The 17,504-nt window shown below is 48.5% G+C and overlaps 2 protein-coding genes across 2 annotated transcripts in view; both read left to right on the forward strand.

The window, feature by feature from the left end:
• RADIL (Rap associating with DIL domain) overlaps positions 1 to 17,504 on the forward strand; it is a 59,147-nt gene continuing 41,643 nt past the window's right edge. The window contains 1 exon segment of the mRNA XM_007447086.1: positions 1 to 535. Coding sequence (XP_007447148.1) covers positions 1 to 535 — 535 coding nt within the window.
• Positions 9,575 to 17,504, forward strand: part of LOC103079634 (poly(A) polymerase beta) — a 21,589-nt gene continuing 13,659 nt past the window's right edge. Inside the window, 2 exon segments of the mRNA XM_082931219.1 lie at positions 9,575 to 11,576; positions 11,646 to 11,701. Of these exon segments, the coding sequence (XP_082787345.1) occupies positions 9,575 to 11,576; positions 11,646 to 11,701 (2,058 nt within the window).

Consider the following 17,504-nt stretch of genomic DNA (forward strand, 5'->3'; position numbering starts at 1 on the left):
ATGTTCTACGGGACCCACTTCATCATGTCCCCACCCGCCAAGAGCAAGCTGAAGCGGCAGGGCCAGCTGCTGTCCAGCGTGCTGTCCCGGACGCTGAGCTACAAGCACCGTGACCTGGACGCCACCTGCTCCAGCCTGGGCACCAGCGACGACCCGGCTGAGCTCTCCACCCAGCTCTCGGCCCCTGGGGTCCTGAAGGTGTTCGGGGACAGCGTGTGCACGGGCACCCACTACAAGAGCGTCCTGGCCACCGGCACGTCCAGCGCCCGGGAGCTGGTGAAGGAGGCCCTGGAGCGCTACGCCCTGAGCCCCGAGCGCGCCGGCCAGTACGTGCTGTGCGACGTGGTGGGCCAGGCTGGCGACTCCGGGCGGCAGTGGCAGGCCGAGGGCTTCCGGGTGTTCGGCGACAACGAGAAGCCCCTCCTGATCCAGGAGTTATGGAAACCCCGAGAAGGCTTGTCCCGGAGGTTTGAGCTGAGAAAGAGGTCGGAGATGGAGGAGCTGGCAGCCAGGGACGTAGACACCGTGACGGCAGGTGAGGAGGGGCGACGAGAAGGCGCGGGGCGGGCGCCGCTCCGGGAAGCACCGGGAAGGCGTGTTTGTCGGAGGAGGACAGTGGGCCTCTGCCGCGGCGGCGCTGCAGGACTGACTCTTCTGCTCCCCGCTCTGCGGGGCTGTCTTGGCGGTGCGGTTTGTTTACACTGCAGGGCGCCTGCTGGTGGTCATTCCGCGCTCCTCGTGGCGTCTTGCAGTGCCGTGGGGCGATTTCTGCTTTTGGTTGAAGATGACCGTCCAGGGGTCTGGCATGTGTGTCATTGGCCGCGGAGAGGACCTTGTCCCGTGCAGGCGGCACACGCGGTACAGAAAGCCCCTCAGTGCCTGAGGCGCCGGGGCAATCTCAGGGGCAAGCGGATGCGAAGGCGGTGGAGGAAGCGGGTCTCCGGAGGTGCGGTGCGTTGCGGGGCGCGCCGGGGCAGTGGAGGTCGTGCTGGGAGCAGCGCTGAGTCCCTGCCCTGGGCCGGGGCGCTCCAGGCCCTGCGGGACGCTGCTCTGCATCTGGCTTTTATTCACTTGGTGGAAAGAAGCTCATTATCTTAATGGGGAAGCGCCATAAAAAATGGGGTTTTTTCAAATGCCCACAGACTCTTAAGTGTATCTCAGGTCATATTTGACTTTGGTGGCTTTACATGAGCAAGTGCACTGGTCTTACGTGTGGCTCAGAGCAGAAGGCGTTCAGTGGCCTCAGGAGACTTGTCACTCGGTTTCGTGGTGCTGCGGGGTCGAGGGGCTTGAGCTCTCGCTGATGTTTTGTGTGTGTCCCCAGGTGTCGCGAATGCTCATGTTCTCCGGTTCTCCTCTGGTGCGAAACCCACCTTGTGCCTTTAGGGTGTGAAGACGAGGGTGTGGCAGGCCAGGGCCTGACGGGGCCCCTGCGGTTGGCGGTGGGCTCTCGGCGGCCCTTCTGGCCTCAGTCTCGTGATCTGGAGGATCCAGTGATCCGAGGGCCGGTGCAGTGGTGTGTGCAGAGCTCTCTGCTCGGCCGTGCGTCCTGACCGCCTCCTGCACGCGGTTTTCCTGTGCGCTCACAGGCAGGGGTGGACCAAGGACGGGTTTGGGGTCCCTCTGATGGGGGGGTGGAGTGTTTTATCACCGACGTTGTGCAGAGTTGCAGGCATGGGGGATAAGGAAAAACTGACCAATGAGTAGCTGATGTTACTGGGTTGTTTTTTGTTTGTTTGGGTTTTTTTTTTAACTATTTGAAAAAAATTAATCTTATTGAAGATAGCTGATTTACAATGTTGTGTTATTGTTTTTAACTCTCCTTGGACAAGCGCCTGAACGCCCCGCCCACAGGCCTGGTGGCAGGGGTTTGGATTTCGTCCTGACGCGCGGCCTCACTGTTCTCCGGAGGCCTGGTCCCTTCCCCTCCGCACTCTCGGAGGCCTGTAAAGGGCTGCGTCACGTGCGTGGAGAGGGCGGGTGTTCAGCTCATGGTCACTGTCCTGCCCAGTGTTTTCTCTGCTGAATGGAGAGCAAAGAGCACGTGGGCCGGGCCAGCCCTGCCTGTCCTGCGGGTCGCTGTGCCTTGGGTCCCGGGTGGGCCCTGGAAGGCCTGCTCTGTGTCACGTGGGTGATCGCTCTGGCCGGGGGGTGGGGGGAGCAGGGTGACCACGAGGCTAGACGCTATCTGCGGGGAGCAGGGCTTTATTCTCCTGTTCACAGACCCCTTTTAGACCTGTTCCTTTTACGTTCGTCCAGGCAGGAGAAGGCCCACAACATATTCAATTTGGTGGTGGCTTTGCGAAACCTTTCAGAGAAAGAGTCTATTGAACCGGACAGGTCTCACTGACACACTTCTCTGGGCTGGAAGTGGGTTGTGTTACCTGCCTGGAGCAGGCTTTCCGGGCCCCAGGGAGTCGGCCTTCCTGGCCGGCCTCTGACTTGGGTGTGGCCTGGGTGCTCTGTGCCTCCTGGCTGTGCTGTCGCCTTCGCCAGCTACCGAGATGCAGAGCCCGGTGCTGGGGACCCTGCAGGCGGGCCCACCCCCTCCAGCCCTGCCCTACAGGTTGCTGGCGGAGCTTCACCAGAGCCCAGGACCTTGGCATTAGGGTCTGTCTGAGGATCCTGATGATACAAGGATGCACACACATGCTCTCCCACTCACGCACGTGAACACACACTCACGCTCTGCATTGTTCCCCTGTGTAAAGAATCCGATGCGGCCCCTCCCGATCTGCAGATGCCCCCTCACCTCCTAGCGCACCCCCAAGGTCCCAGACCCTCTGCCTCCTCACGCCGGTGGGAACCACAGAGAGACTTGAAGGAGGAGTGAAGGGTGTTGGTGTCGGATGGGTGCCAGCCGCCTTATGTTGATGATGAGAAGGAATCTCCAGCCCCTCTGGCAGCTTTCCCCCCGGCGGCTCCCGCCCACGTTCCTGACACCTGTGGTCTTGTCTGCAGGGAAGGGGGCTCCCCACCTCCTGGGCGACCTGTCTGCGATGAGCCCCAAATGCTGCTGGCGCCCCGAGCGCCTGAGCGTCGCTGTGAGGTGGCATCGGCTGCGGTGAGCTCGGCGGTGTCCATGGGGTGGGGGGTTTACTGTTGAGGAAGATGGGGACCCAGCGCGGAGCAGGCTCCAGGCACCCTGATTCCCTTCTTCCTTCCCCGAGAACGGGTGACGTTGTCCCCGTTCCCCTGGCAAAGTGTGCAAAAGGAAGGGACCGCCTGTGCGGGCACGTGTGCGTGCACGTGAACGAATGCCTGGCGCCCCAGGCATCAGGTTACTGAACAGTCACAGCGGTCTTCATCGTCCCGGATCGTTCCCACGGCAGAAGGCCCACCCCGTGTCGGTGAGCTGGGGCTCGCTGATTTCACGTTAAAAGCCCACTGCGAGCGTCCTCTAGGCTCTTGGGGCTGGGAGCCCACCGCAGGCGCCCTTAGGTGAACTGGGATAGGCCCCAGCAGGGCAGGTGGCAGAAGCGGCTGTACCAGGCACTTCCCGAGGGCACTGAAGGAAGAATCCACCCGGCTCCCCTGAACCGTTTGGACCGTGGTTTTGCGCCCGTGGTAATGTGCTCAGGCACTTTTGGCGTTTGTTTTCCATAAATATCGCCTTTCCCAGCTGCCAGCTTCTCAGTGATCTCCAGAGGATCAGAATATCGCGAGTGAGCCGCGGGCGGGCGGGGGCGGGGCTGCGGAGCCCGCGCGCGTGTTCCCAGAGGGCTGGCTTGTGGGGGCCCGTGCCCCGCAGAGCGGGCTCTGGTGCCCGAGATAAAGACCGTAATCACATCTGCTCCCTCTGGGGAGGGAGGGCGGGCCATGTGGTTTTTGTCAGCGGCTGGAGAAGGGCGAGAGGGCAGGCTTTATTTGTGTTCCCAGGATGGAAGAGAGCTTGTAAACTGGATTCTCAGCCTCAGTCCCATCGACACTTTGGGCCAGCAGTTCCTCGCTGTAGGGGATCACCCTGTGCCTTGAAGGACGTTTAGCCGCGTCCCAGGCCTGGCCCGCTAGATGCATGCGGCACCCCTACCAGTCGTGACAACCACAGCCGCCTCTGGGCCTTGCTGAGTGTCCTGGGGGCAAGCTCGCCTTTGGGTGGGAACCACCGATTTGGACCCGGTGGCCTGGACCCTTTGGAGGAACTCAGTCTGTTGGCCACGCCCTGCGCCTCCCATAGGGGCCGGTGGCCTTGTGCCCTGGGACCCGGACCATCAGCCCAGGCTGGCTGTCATGGGGGCGCCGTCTGAGGGACTTGGGTGCCTTGAGGAGGGGAAGTGCGAGCTTCTTTCTGTGCCAGTGGACACCTTCCTGGTGGCCTACCCCGGCCCTCAGAGGCTGGCCTTTTCTCGACACTGGAAGGCAGGGCCTCCTTGGCTCTGGGTGCCCTCTTCCGAGGAGACAAGGTTAGAGGGTTTCTAAAAGCCACCGAGGCTTGAGGTTCTCTCTGCAGGGACATCTCTGCATCAGCACTGGGCTTGTCACAAATTGCCCTTCAATATCTGTGTGGCCTGGCATACAGTAGGTGCTCGTTAAACGCCTGTTTAAGGGTGGATGCAAATTAGAAGAGCAAGCTCCTCTGTGAGTCTCGGCTTCCGGGTGCATCCAAGACTCCAGGGTTGGAATTGGTTTTCTTTGCGGGGGTTGGGGGGGATGGGGGGAGGGCAGGTGGGAGTGGCATGTGCAGACGGCATGGCTGCCCACTAGTGCAGGTGGGGGCTTGAGTGAGGAGTGCGCTGCTCTGGCGCCGACAGTGTGACCTGCCAGCCTCTCTTCTCTTCCACGACTGGCTGGAGTGGTGGCAGGTATGTTGTCTGAGTGCCTGACTTTGGGTGTGTTTGCCGTCATCCACAGACGGGCAGATGGGCCTGAGCCCCGACTAAACAGGGATGCCCAGGCGCCTCGCGAAGCCTCTGCTGTCTCCATCTGCTGGTTGTGCGCCGTGAATTCTGTCCCCTTGAGTCCCCCAACCTCTCTGTGCTGTTTTCCTTGGATGTTTTTCTCCTCCCGCCACGAATCTGATTTTTAATAACACTTATCTCAGAATGAACAAGGCGATCTGGATTCTTTTTTCCTTTTATTGAAGAGTAGCTGCCTGTTGAGTGAGGCTTCCTCTGAGCATATTCTCAGTGATACAGTCATTGAGGGAAATGTTTATTTTATGTAGTTTGGGTGAAACAAAACAATGCCCAACTTTTTCCATCAGTCTAAAACTAGAAAACTATTTGAACTTAAAAGACATTTTTGAGGACTTTCAATTTAAAGAGAACATAAAGTTGAATGGTTAGCTGCTGATAGCCAGTTTCATTAAAAAAAAAAAAATTCATAGTTTTCAGTTTCACGTAGAAGGGTGGTGCCGGAAGGAGGCCTAGCAGCCCTGTTCCCCCGAGCCTGGTGTTGCCCACCTGGGGCCTGGCTGGCAGCACCCCGTCCTCCCTCGGGAGACTTCTGGCCAAGGAACCTCCGGAGGCTCCGTGCTAAACCCAGGGGGAGATCAGAACTGGCGTAAAATGTTTGAAAGACACAAAACATAATAGGAATTGGCCAAAGTATGGCCAGGGTGGACACTGCAGGGAAGGAAAAGTCAAGTTGGATCCTTATTCCAAATGCATTAAAAACCTACAAGCCAGAGGTAAAGTTATACAGCCAAAAGGAAGATTCCATAAATAAGGCTTCAAAGATGCAAACCATAGGGGGAAAGGTAGATGAATTTGACTGTATCAGAGTTTAAGCTTTGTTTCTAACTAAGAACATTCTATAGCTAAGATTTAGCTCTACCCATGGTGCTGCATGTAAATCCAGCTCCTTGCAGTTTCCCATCACTTGCATATATCCCATTATCCATTCTCCTAATCATGGGCTCTCAGGTTGCATCCAGCTCCTTCGTACTACAGACAATGGCATGATGACCCTCTCGAGGGCCTGTGCAGAGTTCTCTGGGGGTCATCTCCAGGGAATGGAGTTTCTGGATTAATAGATATGTCTGTTTCATTTCTTAGTAAGCACTGCGGGACAGCAGCTTCTCCAGAAAGGCTGCCACAACACTGGCGTGCTTTCTTGTGTGGCCCTTCCACATCCTTAAGCATTGGGTATGAGCCCCCGACCCTCGAAAATCTCCCCTGGGAATATGTTAAAATCAAAAGGAGCTGCAGGATAGTGAGGTGCTGGAGTCACGCAGCCAGAGAAACTCCCTGCTGCCGACTGACGTGAGCAGCGTGAACCAAGTCGTGAAGTGATTTCCCCAGAGTCACAGTGTGTGGCTTTGAAACTGTCCCTCTACCTAAACTAAAGAGATGGGTCTTTTGGATATTGATTAGCCAGTGATTTGAAGGTGAAAGAATTTTCTTTGTTGTGCTTATTCATTTATTTATTTGTCAGCAAATATTTGTTGAGTGCTACTATGGTAGGTGCTTGTTCAGGTACTGATCAAGTATATAGCAGTTGACAAAACAAGTAGATCTTGTTCTCATGGCGCTAAGGGTCTACAGTGGCAAATAAAGACAAAGAAACAATCACTCGAAAAATGGAGACTTACAAATTGTGATATGTTCTATGAAAGAAAAGTACAGGTGCTAATTTAGGAGGGAGGTTAGGGAAATTCTCTGTGAGGAGATGAAATTTAAGCCAATCTCAAAGTTGACAAAACTAAGCAGGTGAAGAGTAGTAGACAGTAAGTGGGGCAGGAAGAGCTTTCTGGGCAGAGGGAACAGCGTTGTGCAAAGACCCAGAGATGAGAGAGAATGAAATAAATGCAAGGCACCGAAAGGCGATGTGGCTGGAGGGTGGGGGAAATTGTGGGAGGTGAAGCTGGAGAGATGGTCGGGGGTTGTTAGGTATTTGGGGCTTTAGACTAATGAGAGGCCACTGAAGGGGTTAAAAGACCACTGTGGCTACTGGGTAAAAAGTACTTTGAAAAGTCAGTAATAGATTAATTTATTGTAGGAGTCTAGGTGAAAACTGATGGTAGCTTGGACTAGAGCTATGGGGAAGCAGGTAGAGAGAAGTTGATGAATCCCAAATGTATTCTGGAGGTAGAATCATCAACATTTGTAAATGAACTAGATGTTGTAGATGAGAAAGAGTGGGGGGTGTGTGTCAAGCATGACTCCCAGGTTTCTGATATGAGCAGTTGGGTAGATTATGGAGGTGCCATTTACCAAAGTGGTGACCACCAAGAGAGAAACAAGTTATGGAGGGAAGAGTAAGAGTTCTCTTTAGACTGTTGAGTTTGAGACATCCAAACGGAGGTGGCACATGGGATGTCAGATGATATGGATCTGGAGCTCAGAAGAGTAAACTTACATTAAGCTGTTAATGGGTGATATTTAAGCTGTGAAAACTGATAGATGACCCGATAGTAAATATATATACAGTGAGAAGAGGTGAGGGCTTAGTATGGGAACTGGAAGAACTCCAGCTGTAGAGTCAAAGTAATGAAAGAGCAAATGAGACCAAGGGGAGGCCAGAGATGTACAAGACAACAAAAGAGTGTGGTGCCGTGGAGGCCAATGTGAGGCTACTGTAGGTCAAAAAAGGTGCAGATCATTGGATTGAGCAACACGGAGGTCACCAAATACCTTACTGATAGCTGTGCTGCTGGAATGTTAAGCATGCAAAAAATCTATGTTGAAATAGGTTGAGAAATTGGTACTGGCAGTATGTGGGATTAATTATCCTAGAAGATCTTTCTACATAAAGTACCTGGAAGTGCTGGCTGAACTATAACAATTCTCCTTTTAGATGCACAGCTGAATATCCCCCCAAAGTAAAGTAATCCCTAAGGGTGAAAAAACAAAACAAAACAAAATGAGGACCTTGAAACGTTAGAATCTTAGCTGATTATGAAGCTACAGTTGCCCCACAGGCTCTTGCCAGTCTTTATAACCAAGAAATTTAAGTTTAATAGCTGTCCAAGAAAGAGACGCAGAGCCTTGGGACCTTAGGAAGTAGAAAGTTGGGACTGAGACCCTCACATATATTGGGAAACTGTAAAGGGTGACACATTGAATGAAAAGACCAGAATAGGAAGAATCTGCTACCTGGTAAAAGGAGATGACAAGGAGTTGTTATCTCTCTTGACCTGGGCTCTGGGTGGGAAAAACTACTCATTCCTAGAATTGAAAATCACCTTTCCTCTCAGGTGTTTGGGGTTCAAAATTGCACTACTTAAGTGATCTGGATGATCACTGGATAAGAAATTAAATTACTGTGTACATAATTTGATGGTGTACAAGGACATCGGACAGAAACAAAGTAAATCCTCTTTGGAAGGACATCTACACAGGCATCCCAAGCCTGGCCAGAGACGAGCTAACAATCCAAAATTACGAGACACTTGAAGTGATGCTTCTTGAAAAGAGTCAGTGGAAAACAAACCGTAGAATCAGATTCTCAAGAACTTAGGAATTGGGACCATTAGATGTAAAATATTGAGTAAGTATTTTAAAAATGTTTAACGAAATAAAAGGTAGAAAGAAAACAGGAAAGAACAGAATGTCATCCCAAAAGGCAAGGAAGAACAAGATAATGCTTTTAGTAATAAAAACGCAAGTTTGTAAATGGTTACTTCAACGATGGCTTAAACAGCAGACCAAATATAACTGAAGAGAATTAGAGGACGAGGTAGACCTGGCATCACGCAGACAGAAACATGGGTTGAGAGACACGGGGACGGGATGAGAAGGTCTGTCACATGTCCGCGTGAAGAGAATCGAGAGAATGGGGTGAGGACATACTCCACGGACATACCTGAGAGTCATCTGGGAGCATGGGATGAAAAGCAGCAGTCTTCCGATTCAGGAATCACAGTGCTTCCTCTGTAAGACAAACGAAAAGTTTACCCCTTGCTGCCTAGTGGCGATACTGCAGGACACTTCAGAGATTTTTTACAGTCGCCGAGAAGAAAAGACAGGCGAGCAGCAGGCTCCCCACCCGGAACCGCAGAAACCAGAGGTCAGCCGATGGGACCTTCAAAGCTGGAGAGAACAGGACCGAGAACCCAGAGTTGTGGTCCTGGCTGCCCCGCCACCCAGGCGCCGGGCCACGGAGGATGCCACGGAGCTGCTTCCCGCCAACGGACCCTGCCATAGAGGGATGCCAAAGGATGGGCCAGAGGCCAAAGGCCACCTGAAGATGCCACTGGAGAGGAAGGAGGCCCGGGGTGTAGAGAATGGCGAGCAAGGAGTTGGACGTTAGGTCTGGGCAAACGTCTAAAACAGTTATAACAGGGCCGAACCCCGGGGCGCAGCCGTGCCGGCCCCCACCGGCCAGAAGCCGCGGCGGAGACCGGGAAACTACAGCCCCCATGAGGCTCTGCGCGCGCACATGCGCCGTGGCATGCGTGGCGCGCGGCGTGGCGTGCGTAGGCGTTCTAGAACGCAGCAGCTAGGGCCCCGGCGCCATGTTGGGGCCGAGAGGACGGCGGAGAGGCGCTTGAAGCGGCGGGAGCGGAGCGGGAGCGGGTCGGACCTGGGCTGGTAGGAGCCCCGCCCCTCCCGCCTCAGCGGATCATGACCCGGGCGGCCGCGGAGGTCGCGGTGGCGGGGGACGCGGCGTGGCGGGGCCAGCGCTAGAGATGATGCCGTTTCCGGTGACCACCCCGGGATCACAACAGACCCCGCCGCCGCCCAAGCACTATGGCATCTCCTGCCCCATCAGTTTAGCACCCCCCAGGGAGACTGACTGCATACTTACCCAGAAATTAATTGAAACCCTGAAGCCCTTTGGGGTTTTTGAAGAGGAAGAGGAACTACAGCGCAGGATTTTAATTTTGGAGAAATTAAATAACCTGGTGAAGGAATGGATACGAGAAATCAGCGAAAGCAAGAGTCTTCCACAAGCTGTAATAGAAAACGTTGGAGGGAAAATCTTTACATTCGGTTCTTATAGGTTAGGGGTGCATACGAAAGGTGCCGATATCGACGCGTTGTGCGTGGCACCAAGACATGTTGATCGGAGCGATTTTTTCACCTCCTTCTATGGTAAATTGAAACTACATGAAGAAGTAAAGGATTTAAGGGCTGTTGAGGAGGCATTTGTACCGGTTATCAAACTGTGTTTTGATGGGATAGAGATTGATATTTTGTTTGCAAGATTAGCACTGCAGACTATTCCGGAAGATTTGGACCTAAGAGATGATAGTCTGCTTAAAAATTTAGATATTAGATGCATAAGAAGTCTTAATGGTTGCCGGGTAACTGATGAGATTTTACATCTAGTACCAAACATTGACAACTTCAGATTAACTCTGAGAGCCATCAAGTTGTGGGCCAAATGCCACAATATCTATTCCAATATATTAGGTTTCCTAGGAGGTGTTTCCTGGGCGATGCTAGTAGCAAGAACTTGCCAGCTCTATCCAAATGCGATAGCGTCAACTCTTGTACGTAAATTTTTCTTGGTGTTTTCTGAATGGGAATGGCCAAATCCAGTGCTACTGAAAGAGCCTGAAGAACGGAATCTTAATTTGCCTGTCTGGGACCCAAGAGTAAATCCCAGCGATAGGTACCATCTCATGCCTATAATTACACCAGCGTACCCACAGCAGAACTCCACGTACAACGTGTCTGTTTCAACAAGGATGGTCATGATTGAGGAGTTTAAGCAAGGGCTTGCTATTACACATGAGATTTTGCTGAGTAAGGCAGAGTGGTCCAAACTTTTTGAGGCTCCCAGCTTCTTTCAAAAGTACAAGCATTATATTGTACTTCTAGCAAGTGCGCCAACAGAAAAACAACATCTAGAATGGGTGGGCTTGGTGGAATCAAAAATCCGAATCCTGGTTGGAAGCTTGGAGAAGAATGAATTTATTACACTGGCACATGTGAATCCTCAGTCGTTTCCAGCACCCAAGGAAAATCCTGACAGGGAAGAATTTCGTACAATGTGGGTGATTGGGTTAGTGTTAAAAAAGCCAGAAAACTCTGACATTCTCAGTATTGATCTCACCTATGATATCCAGTCTTTCACAGATACAGTTTATAGGCAAGCAATAAATAGTAAGATGTTTGAGATGGATATGAAAATTGCCGCAATGCATTTGAGAAGAAAGGAACTTCATCAACTACTACCTAGTCACGTGCTTCAGAAAAAGAAAACACACTCGATGGAAGGTGTCAGATGGACAGCTTTGGATGACGGCAGCCTCGACTTGTCTGTAGACAGTGAAGACAGCAGGTCTGTGTCTTCACTTCCTGGCTCTATGAAGACTGGCCCAGTGACTGGCAGTGCTCAGGGCAGAAACATACCTGCCCCGGCTGTGATGGCAGCATCTGTGACCAGTGTACAGGTTCCTGAAGTTTCCTTGCAACAGGCAAATCCCAGCAACAGCCCAGGGGGCACGTCCAGCGGAAGCATCCCTCAGACTGCCCCACAACCAACTATTTCTCCACTGCCGAAGCCCATGGTCACCAGAGTTGTTTCCTCAACACCTCTGGTCAACCATCCACCCAGGCCTTCAGGGAGCGCAGCAGCAAACATAGCTAACCCTATCATAGGAGTCTAGAGGACATTGTCACGTCACAAAGAAGAAAGGACCAAGGAAACCAAAACAGAAGAGGAACGGTCTCATAAAGAGACAGGTGCGACTCAATTGGAGACTATTCAGACAGCAGCTTCTCCGTTGGCCTCGTGGGGAGCATCCAGTGCAGACCTTCTCAGTATCCCTGCTCTCCCTGCAAATCTTATTCCTACTATCAAGAATTCAGTAAAACAGATTGAATTGAGAAAAACAATCTTGAGGGTCTGTAAACTATCTGCCAACTCAGCCTGCTGTCTTCAGATGCTAAAGGAGAAGAATGAAGGGCACCAAACTAGATATGGTTCAGAGTAGCTTTGTTAGGCTTATTTGATGACTTCCTGTATTGGGCTTGTCTTAATCAGAAGTCCAGGTTCATATGTGAAGCCAGAAGTACTGTTAATTAACGTGTCAGATTATTTACGTGTCAGCCACAGTTAAACGCTAACTGTTTCAAAGGACTCCTACCCTTAAAGAGGAGAAAGAGAGGAAAAAACCCTCCAGCTATGTTTGTACCCATGACTGACATTGGGACTGGATTGATGTTTGATGCATTGTTGGGGAAAGTTTGCAGTACAAACTAGTATCAGAATTCCATGCTGGTGATGCACTTTATATTTTTCTTAGGCAGTAGAACAAATTTTAGATTTTTCAGCTTGATGAAGTTCAGATTTTTCCTGAATGATGTCCTTCATTATTAATCTTCAGACTGGTCGCCATCGTGCAGTGGTGTTACTGTACCTTCAGAAAAAGCAGAAAGTACGTCTAGCGCAGCCCCTGTGAGATAGCTGTAACCCTTTAAAATGAAATGTCAACTCTTAGGGTATATATTTGGCATTGAAACAGTAATTAGTAAGTGCTTGGTTTTGATGGGGCGGGCTCAAGAAACGATTGGTTTTATCTGAAGAACTGTTTCAGGGTGCATACAGTCAGCCATCAAACAGCAGATACTGTCTTGAGCTGACAGAGCTCCATATTCTCTTGTCCTTAATCATTTGCCCTAAAAGAAAAAAAGCTTTTTGTGTCCCCTGCCCCCGCCGCCTTCTCTTTGCTTGTGTGCACAAGGTGTGCTTGTATATCGTTTCACAGAAAACTCAGTATGCTAGTATTTTCTTAACCACGATGTGAAACCAACAGTCCTGTGGCCACATGGCTAATATTTTAGTAAAGCTTTACTGAAAGTAATTCCTGTGAAGCATGTTATCCATCTTGGATGGCTGTTTGGTCTCCACATAAGAGAAGATTTGTGTACTCCACAGAATACCTGCTTATAGTAAAGTTAATTTCTAATTTAAACGTGTAAGCAAAAAAGCATTTTCTCCAGAATTTTAAACCAATTTTTATTTGTAAATGACTTCCTAAAATTCATCAGTAAAATTTACATGTAGAAACCTCAGAAATGTCTGGCAAGCACTTGACATCTAGTCAGCTTTCTACTCTTTTGTTTTATCCTGCAAAAGATTCGAAATAATAACCTTTCTTTAAGAAAAGAAAAGACAGCTCATAATTAAGCAGCAGAACATTCATGTTTCTCAGCATTTGTAGGTGAATGAAGACTTAGTCTTTCTTAATCTGGACACAGCAAACCTAACAGGTTTTCCAAGTAGCCTGATGCTGATTCTTCCTATCCCCCAACCGTGTTCCTTTCTACCACGTGTGCGTGTTTCATGTTAAACTGCAGCTTCTTAAACCCTTTCCCTATCCTTTTAAATAATTTCCCCCAAAGTTGGAATATAGTCATTTCTGTTGTGGGCTGTGCAGTAATTGAGACTTTCTATTCACCATGACTTTCTGACGCCTGATACACAGTGTTCCCACTACCTGTGCAGTCCCCTTTCACCACAATAAAATCAGGTGAAGTGTGTACAGTACCTGTGTATTTTGAATAGCTATTGTGTCATTGAAGTTGCCACGCACAAATTTAGTCTTGTCATTTTGTTCACACATTGGGGAAAAATGAGTTCATTAAATGTTTCGTGTAACTGTACTTGTTTTACCAGGCTGGAAAGTTGGACTTTTTAAATTCTAGTTTTCGTTACCTGAATATCAGACTATTTTTTTCATATGGTGTGCATAGTATCTCATGACTGGAGTTTGTTTTATAGTATCTGTACTCCTTGTATTTTTCAAGCACTATTTTGAAAACAGATGATGTATTTCTCCATTAAAAAACACAATAAAAATAAGAAAGAAGCAAGCAGAGGGGTTTAAATCTGATGATAACAGTTCAGATGTTCTTACTGTTGTTCTGGTGGGTAAAGTCACCGATGAACGTTTCGACTTACTTGAAGTCTAGAATTCGTGTTATAATAGGGGAAAAACATGAAAAGGTTAAATCTTCATATCAATAGTGGTACAAAAAAAATGGAGTTAAAAAATCTTAATCCAAAAGAAGGCAGGAAAGAGGTGGGGGGGGGGAGGTGGGAAGCATAGAGAAAATGGTGTAGAAAGAAAATACAATCTAAGGTGATGGAAATGAAACGAAATGTATCTGTCACTATATACATAATAAATGGACTAAGCTTCCTGAGTAAAATTTGGAGATTGTCAAGAGTCCATGGAAAAACTAAGTCCAGCTGTATGCTATTTTATTTACAAGAGACACACCCAAAACGTAAGACATAAAGAATAGAAAAAAGGCCAATGGAAAGCTGTTACAGTAACAATGTTATCCAAACACTTCAAAGCAAAAATAATTACCAGGGACAAAAGGGACCACTGAATTAATGCGAGAAGAAATAGTGTAGCAGGAAAAGGGACCAATTTAATTTTTTTTGCACCTAGTAAAATAGCCTCAACATATAAAGCAAAGGTTAACAGAAATTGCCAAAAGTGTCATTCTCACAGAAGATTTTTAAACAACTCTTTTCATTAATTGATACTAGGCAGACAAAAAGTAGAAGGGAAACAATTTTGAACACAACAACAGTGCTTGGCAGACTTTTCCTGTAAAGGGCCAGATAGGAAATAGTTTCAGCTTTGTGAGGCTATACAAACTCTGCCTTTGTAGAGTGAAAGCAGCCCTGGACAATATGTAAACAGATGGCCAGGGCTGGATTTGTCATCCATTCCCCCCAGCTGGCATTTGTCGTCCCTGATCTATTGGGCATTTGTTATAGAAACTTCCACTCAGCAATTGAAAAATGCATGTTATTCTCAAGCACTTGGACATGTAAAAAAAAATAACCTTATGCTAGATCCAGAAAGTAAGACTCAACATAGTTCAAGTTATCTGATTCATAGAACGTGTTCTCTGACTGCAGAACAGTAAGTCAGGAGCAATGACAAACAGCATAGAGAAGAATTTCCTAAAGAAGACACAAAAAAGCTCACACCGTGACGAGATTGATGAACAGAATCTCTTAATTGTATTGAGTGATGAACAGTGAAAATTGAAAAACAGGCAGTAAGCAGGGAGATTTCATAATACATAAAACAAATGATTGCTATCCAGGCTATATTAAGGATAAAGAAAAAAGTCTATTTGAAAAGATGAAACAACCCAATAAACTGGCAAAAGAGTTGCGTAGGTATTTCACAGAAGAGGAACTAAGAATGGACAATAAACATGGAAAGGTGCTCAATCTTGTTAGTGAGGAAAATAGGATTTAAGACCACAGAGCTATTTTTCTTTTACAAAAATGAAGCCTAACAATATTCAGGTTTGGCGAGGAGGCGGGGGGAGTACACGCTGTCTGGTCTCTTCAGGAGAAGGTGGCTGTTGTCTAGTGTGGCCGACGTGCCCGCACCCTGTGCCCCATTCCTTCTGCCCTGGGGGCTCCACTCCCACACTGTGGGGCACTGGTGGGTTTAACCTTACCAGTCTCTTTATCCCTTGAGGTGGCCAGAGTTTGTGGGCCACCGCTGCAGCCGTGTCCAGAGCCCTACACACCCTCTAGTTTACCTCCAGTGTGCCATGGGGATGTCATCGTTTCCCGCATATGCCATGGTAGCAGAAAAGTCAGGAAGCACTTTCCTAGAAAGACCGTCCCACGGGTCACCAGGAGACGAGTAGGGGAGTGTTTGCGGCAGCATTTTGTAATAGCCTGAAGCTCGAAATGACCCACATACCTCTAAACGGGGAGTGGAGAGAGTGTATTCATGCAGCAAACAACGTAAAGCTGTGAGATTAAATGGACCAAAGCTTCATGCATCGAGGTAGGTGTGTCTCATAATGTTGAGGGGAAGGAGACAATCACAGAAAAATACACAGTGTGGCACAATCTACATAAGGTTTAAAAAAAAGCAAAATAGGGCAGTATAATTTAGGGTGACAAAAATGTGAGGTATAACTATAAAGAAAAAACAAGGGAGTGTGAAATAAAATTCAGAATAGCAAGGGCGAGAGGTGGGGAGAAGCAGGGGACGTGCAGCTGCAAGAATGCAGACTGGAAATGTTCTACTTTTTGCAGGTTGGGTGGTGGAGGAAATGGTGTTCATCTTATTATTAGTCTCAGTTGTAAATGCTTTCGTGTGTGTGTGTGTGTGTGTGTGTGTGTGTGTAAGTATTTTGTAATCAAGAAACCAACATCAAAGTGATATCTTAAAGACCTCTTTATCGGTTAGGAATTGCATTTGGCCAGATAACAATTACTGAACCCCATACAGGGTGATTTTCTTTCATATTACAGAGGGAGTAAGTTCAGGGCTGATGGGGGAGCTTTCCTGGTCCCCAGGGACCCAGGCTTCTGCACTTTCAGCCCCACCATTGTAGTCCATGCCTTCCATCCTCAAGGTCACCTCAAGGTGCAGGATGGTGGCGGGACCGCTGCCATCATAGCCATCATATCTTCATTTAAGGCAGGAAGAAAGAAGGAAGGGGGGAAGGCCAAAGGTGTCCCTGCAGGCTGTGTCCTCCTCCTATGGAGCTTTCCTGGAAGTCCCTAGAAGATGACAGTCCCTCGTCTTTCACTGACTGGAACTTAGTCACAAGGCCCTGCCTACCTGTGAGGGAGACCAGAAGTTGTAGTTTGTATCAGCTGGTTACACGACCACCGTTCCCCACCATTATGCGACGGGAGGAAGAGGGGATGGGTGTTGGAAGGCAGTAGTGGAGCGAATTACACAGAACTCATACATTTACACATTCAAATGCTCCTAAATAGGTCAGGATCAAAAGAGACACTTTAATGTGAATTAGAACTGAACAGTAATGAAAATGCGACTTGTGGGATGCAGCCAATGTGGTATTCAGAAGAGGAGGGTTATGGCTTTAAATGCTTACCCTAGAAAAGGAGAAAGGCTGGCAGCTGATGAGCTGTGTCCCTACAGAGCTAGGTTAAAAAGGATATAAATTCAGTGAGAGAAGAAAGGAAATAATACAGAGCAGAAAATAAAGGCAAAATAAACATGCAGTGCCGAGGATCAAGAAAGTGAAGAGTAGGTTCTTTGAAAAGACTCATAAAATAGTCAAAACTGGGAAGACTGTTGAGGAAAACTAAAGATGGTACACAAGCCGTCTTAGGAATTTAAAAGGGGATGTAGCTACAAATACGGTAGGGTTTTTTTTTTTTTCCCCATTTTCATTTAAAGGATCTCATAGATAGCTTTATGGCAGTAAATTTGAAAACTTAAGACGAAATGGACAATCTCGTAGAAAAAGATAACCTACCCAGACTCACTGAAGGATAGAAAACCTGAATGGACTTATAACCTTGAAAAGAAGTGGCATGAATAGTTTGAAAATGTCCCCACCAAAACCAAAGTAAAATCACAAAAACATAAGACCTAGAAGGTTGTACAGGCCAGTTCTTACTGATATTCAGTGACAAGATTATTCCAATATTTTGCATCAGACTATTCCAGAAAACGGAAAAAGAAGAAACATTTTTTACAACAAATCTCACCTTCATATAAACCAGAGAAAGGGAACATGATAAAGAAAAGTTATGAGCCAAATTCACTTATGAATATTGATTATGAAAACTAAAACCAAACCAGAAATGTATATAAAAACCATCATGCCCAAGTTTGATGAATCTCTGGAATGCCG

The sequence above is a fragment of the Lipotes vexillifer genome, unplaced genomic scaffold, assembly GCF_000442215.2.
Source record: "Lipotes vexillifer unplaced genomic scaffold, Lipotes_vexillifer_v1.1 scaffold625, whole genome shotgun sequence".
NCBI lineage: Eukaryota > Metazoa > Chordata > Mammalia > Artiodactyla > Lipotidae > Lipotes > Lipotes vexillifer.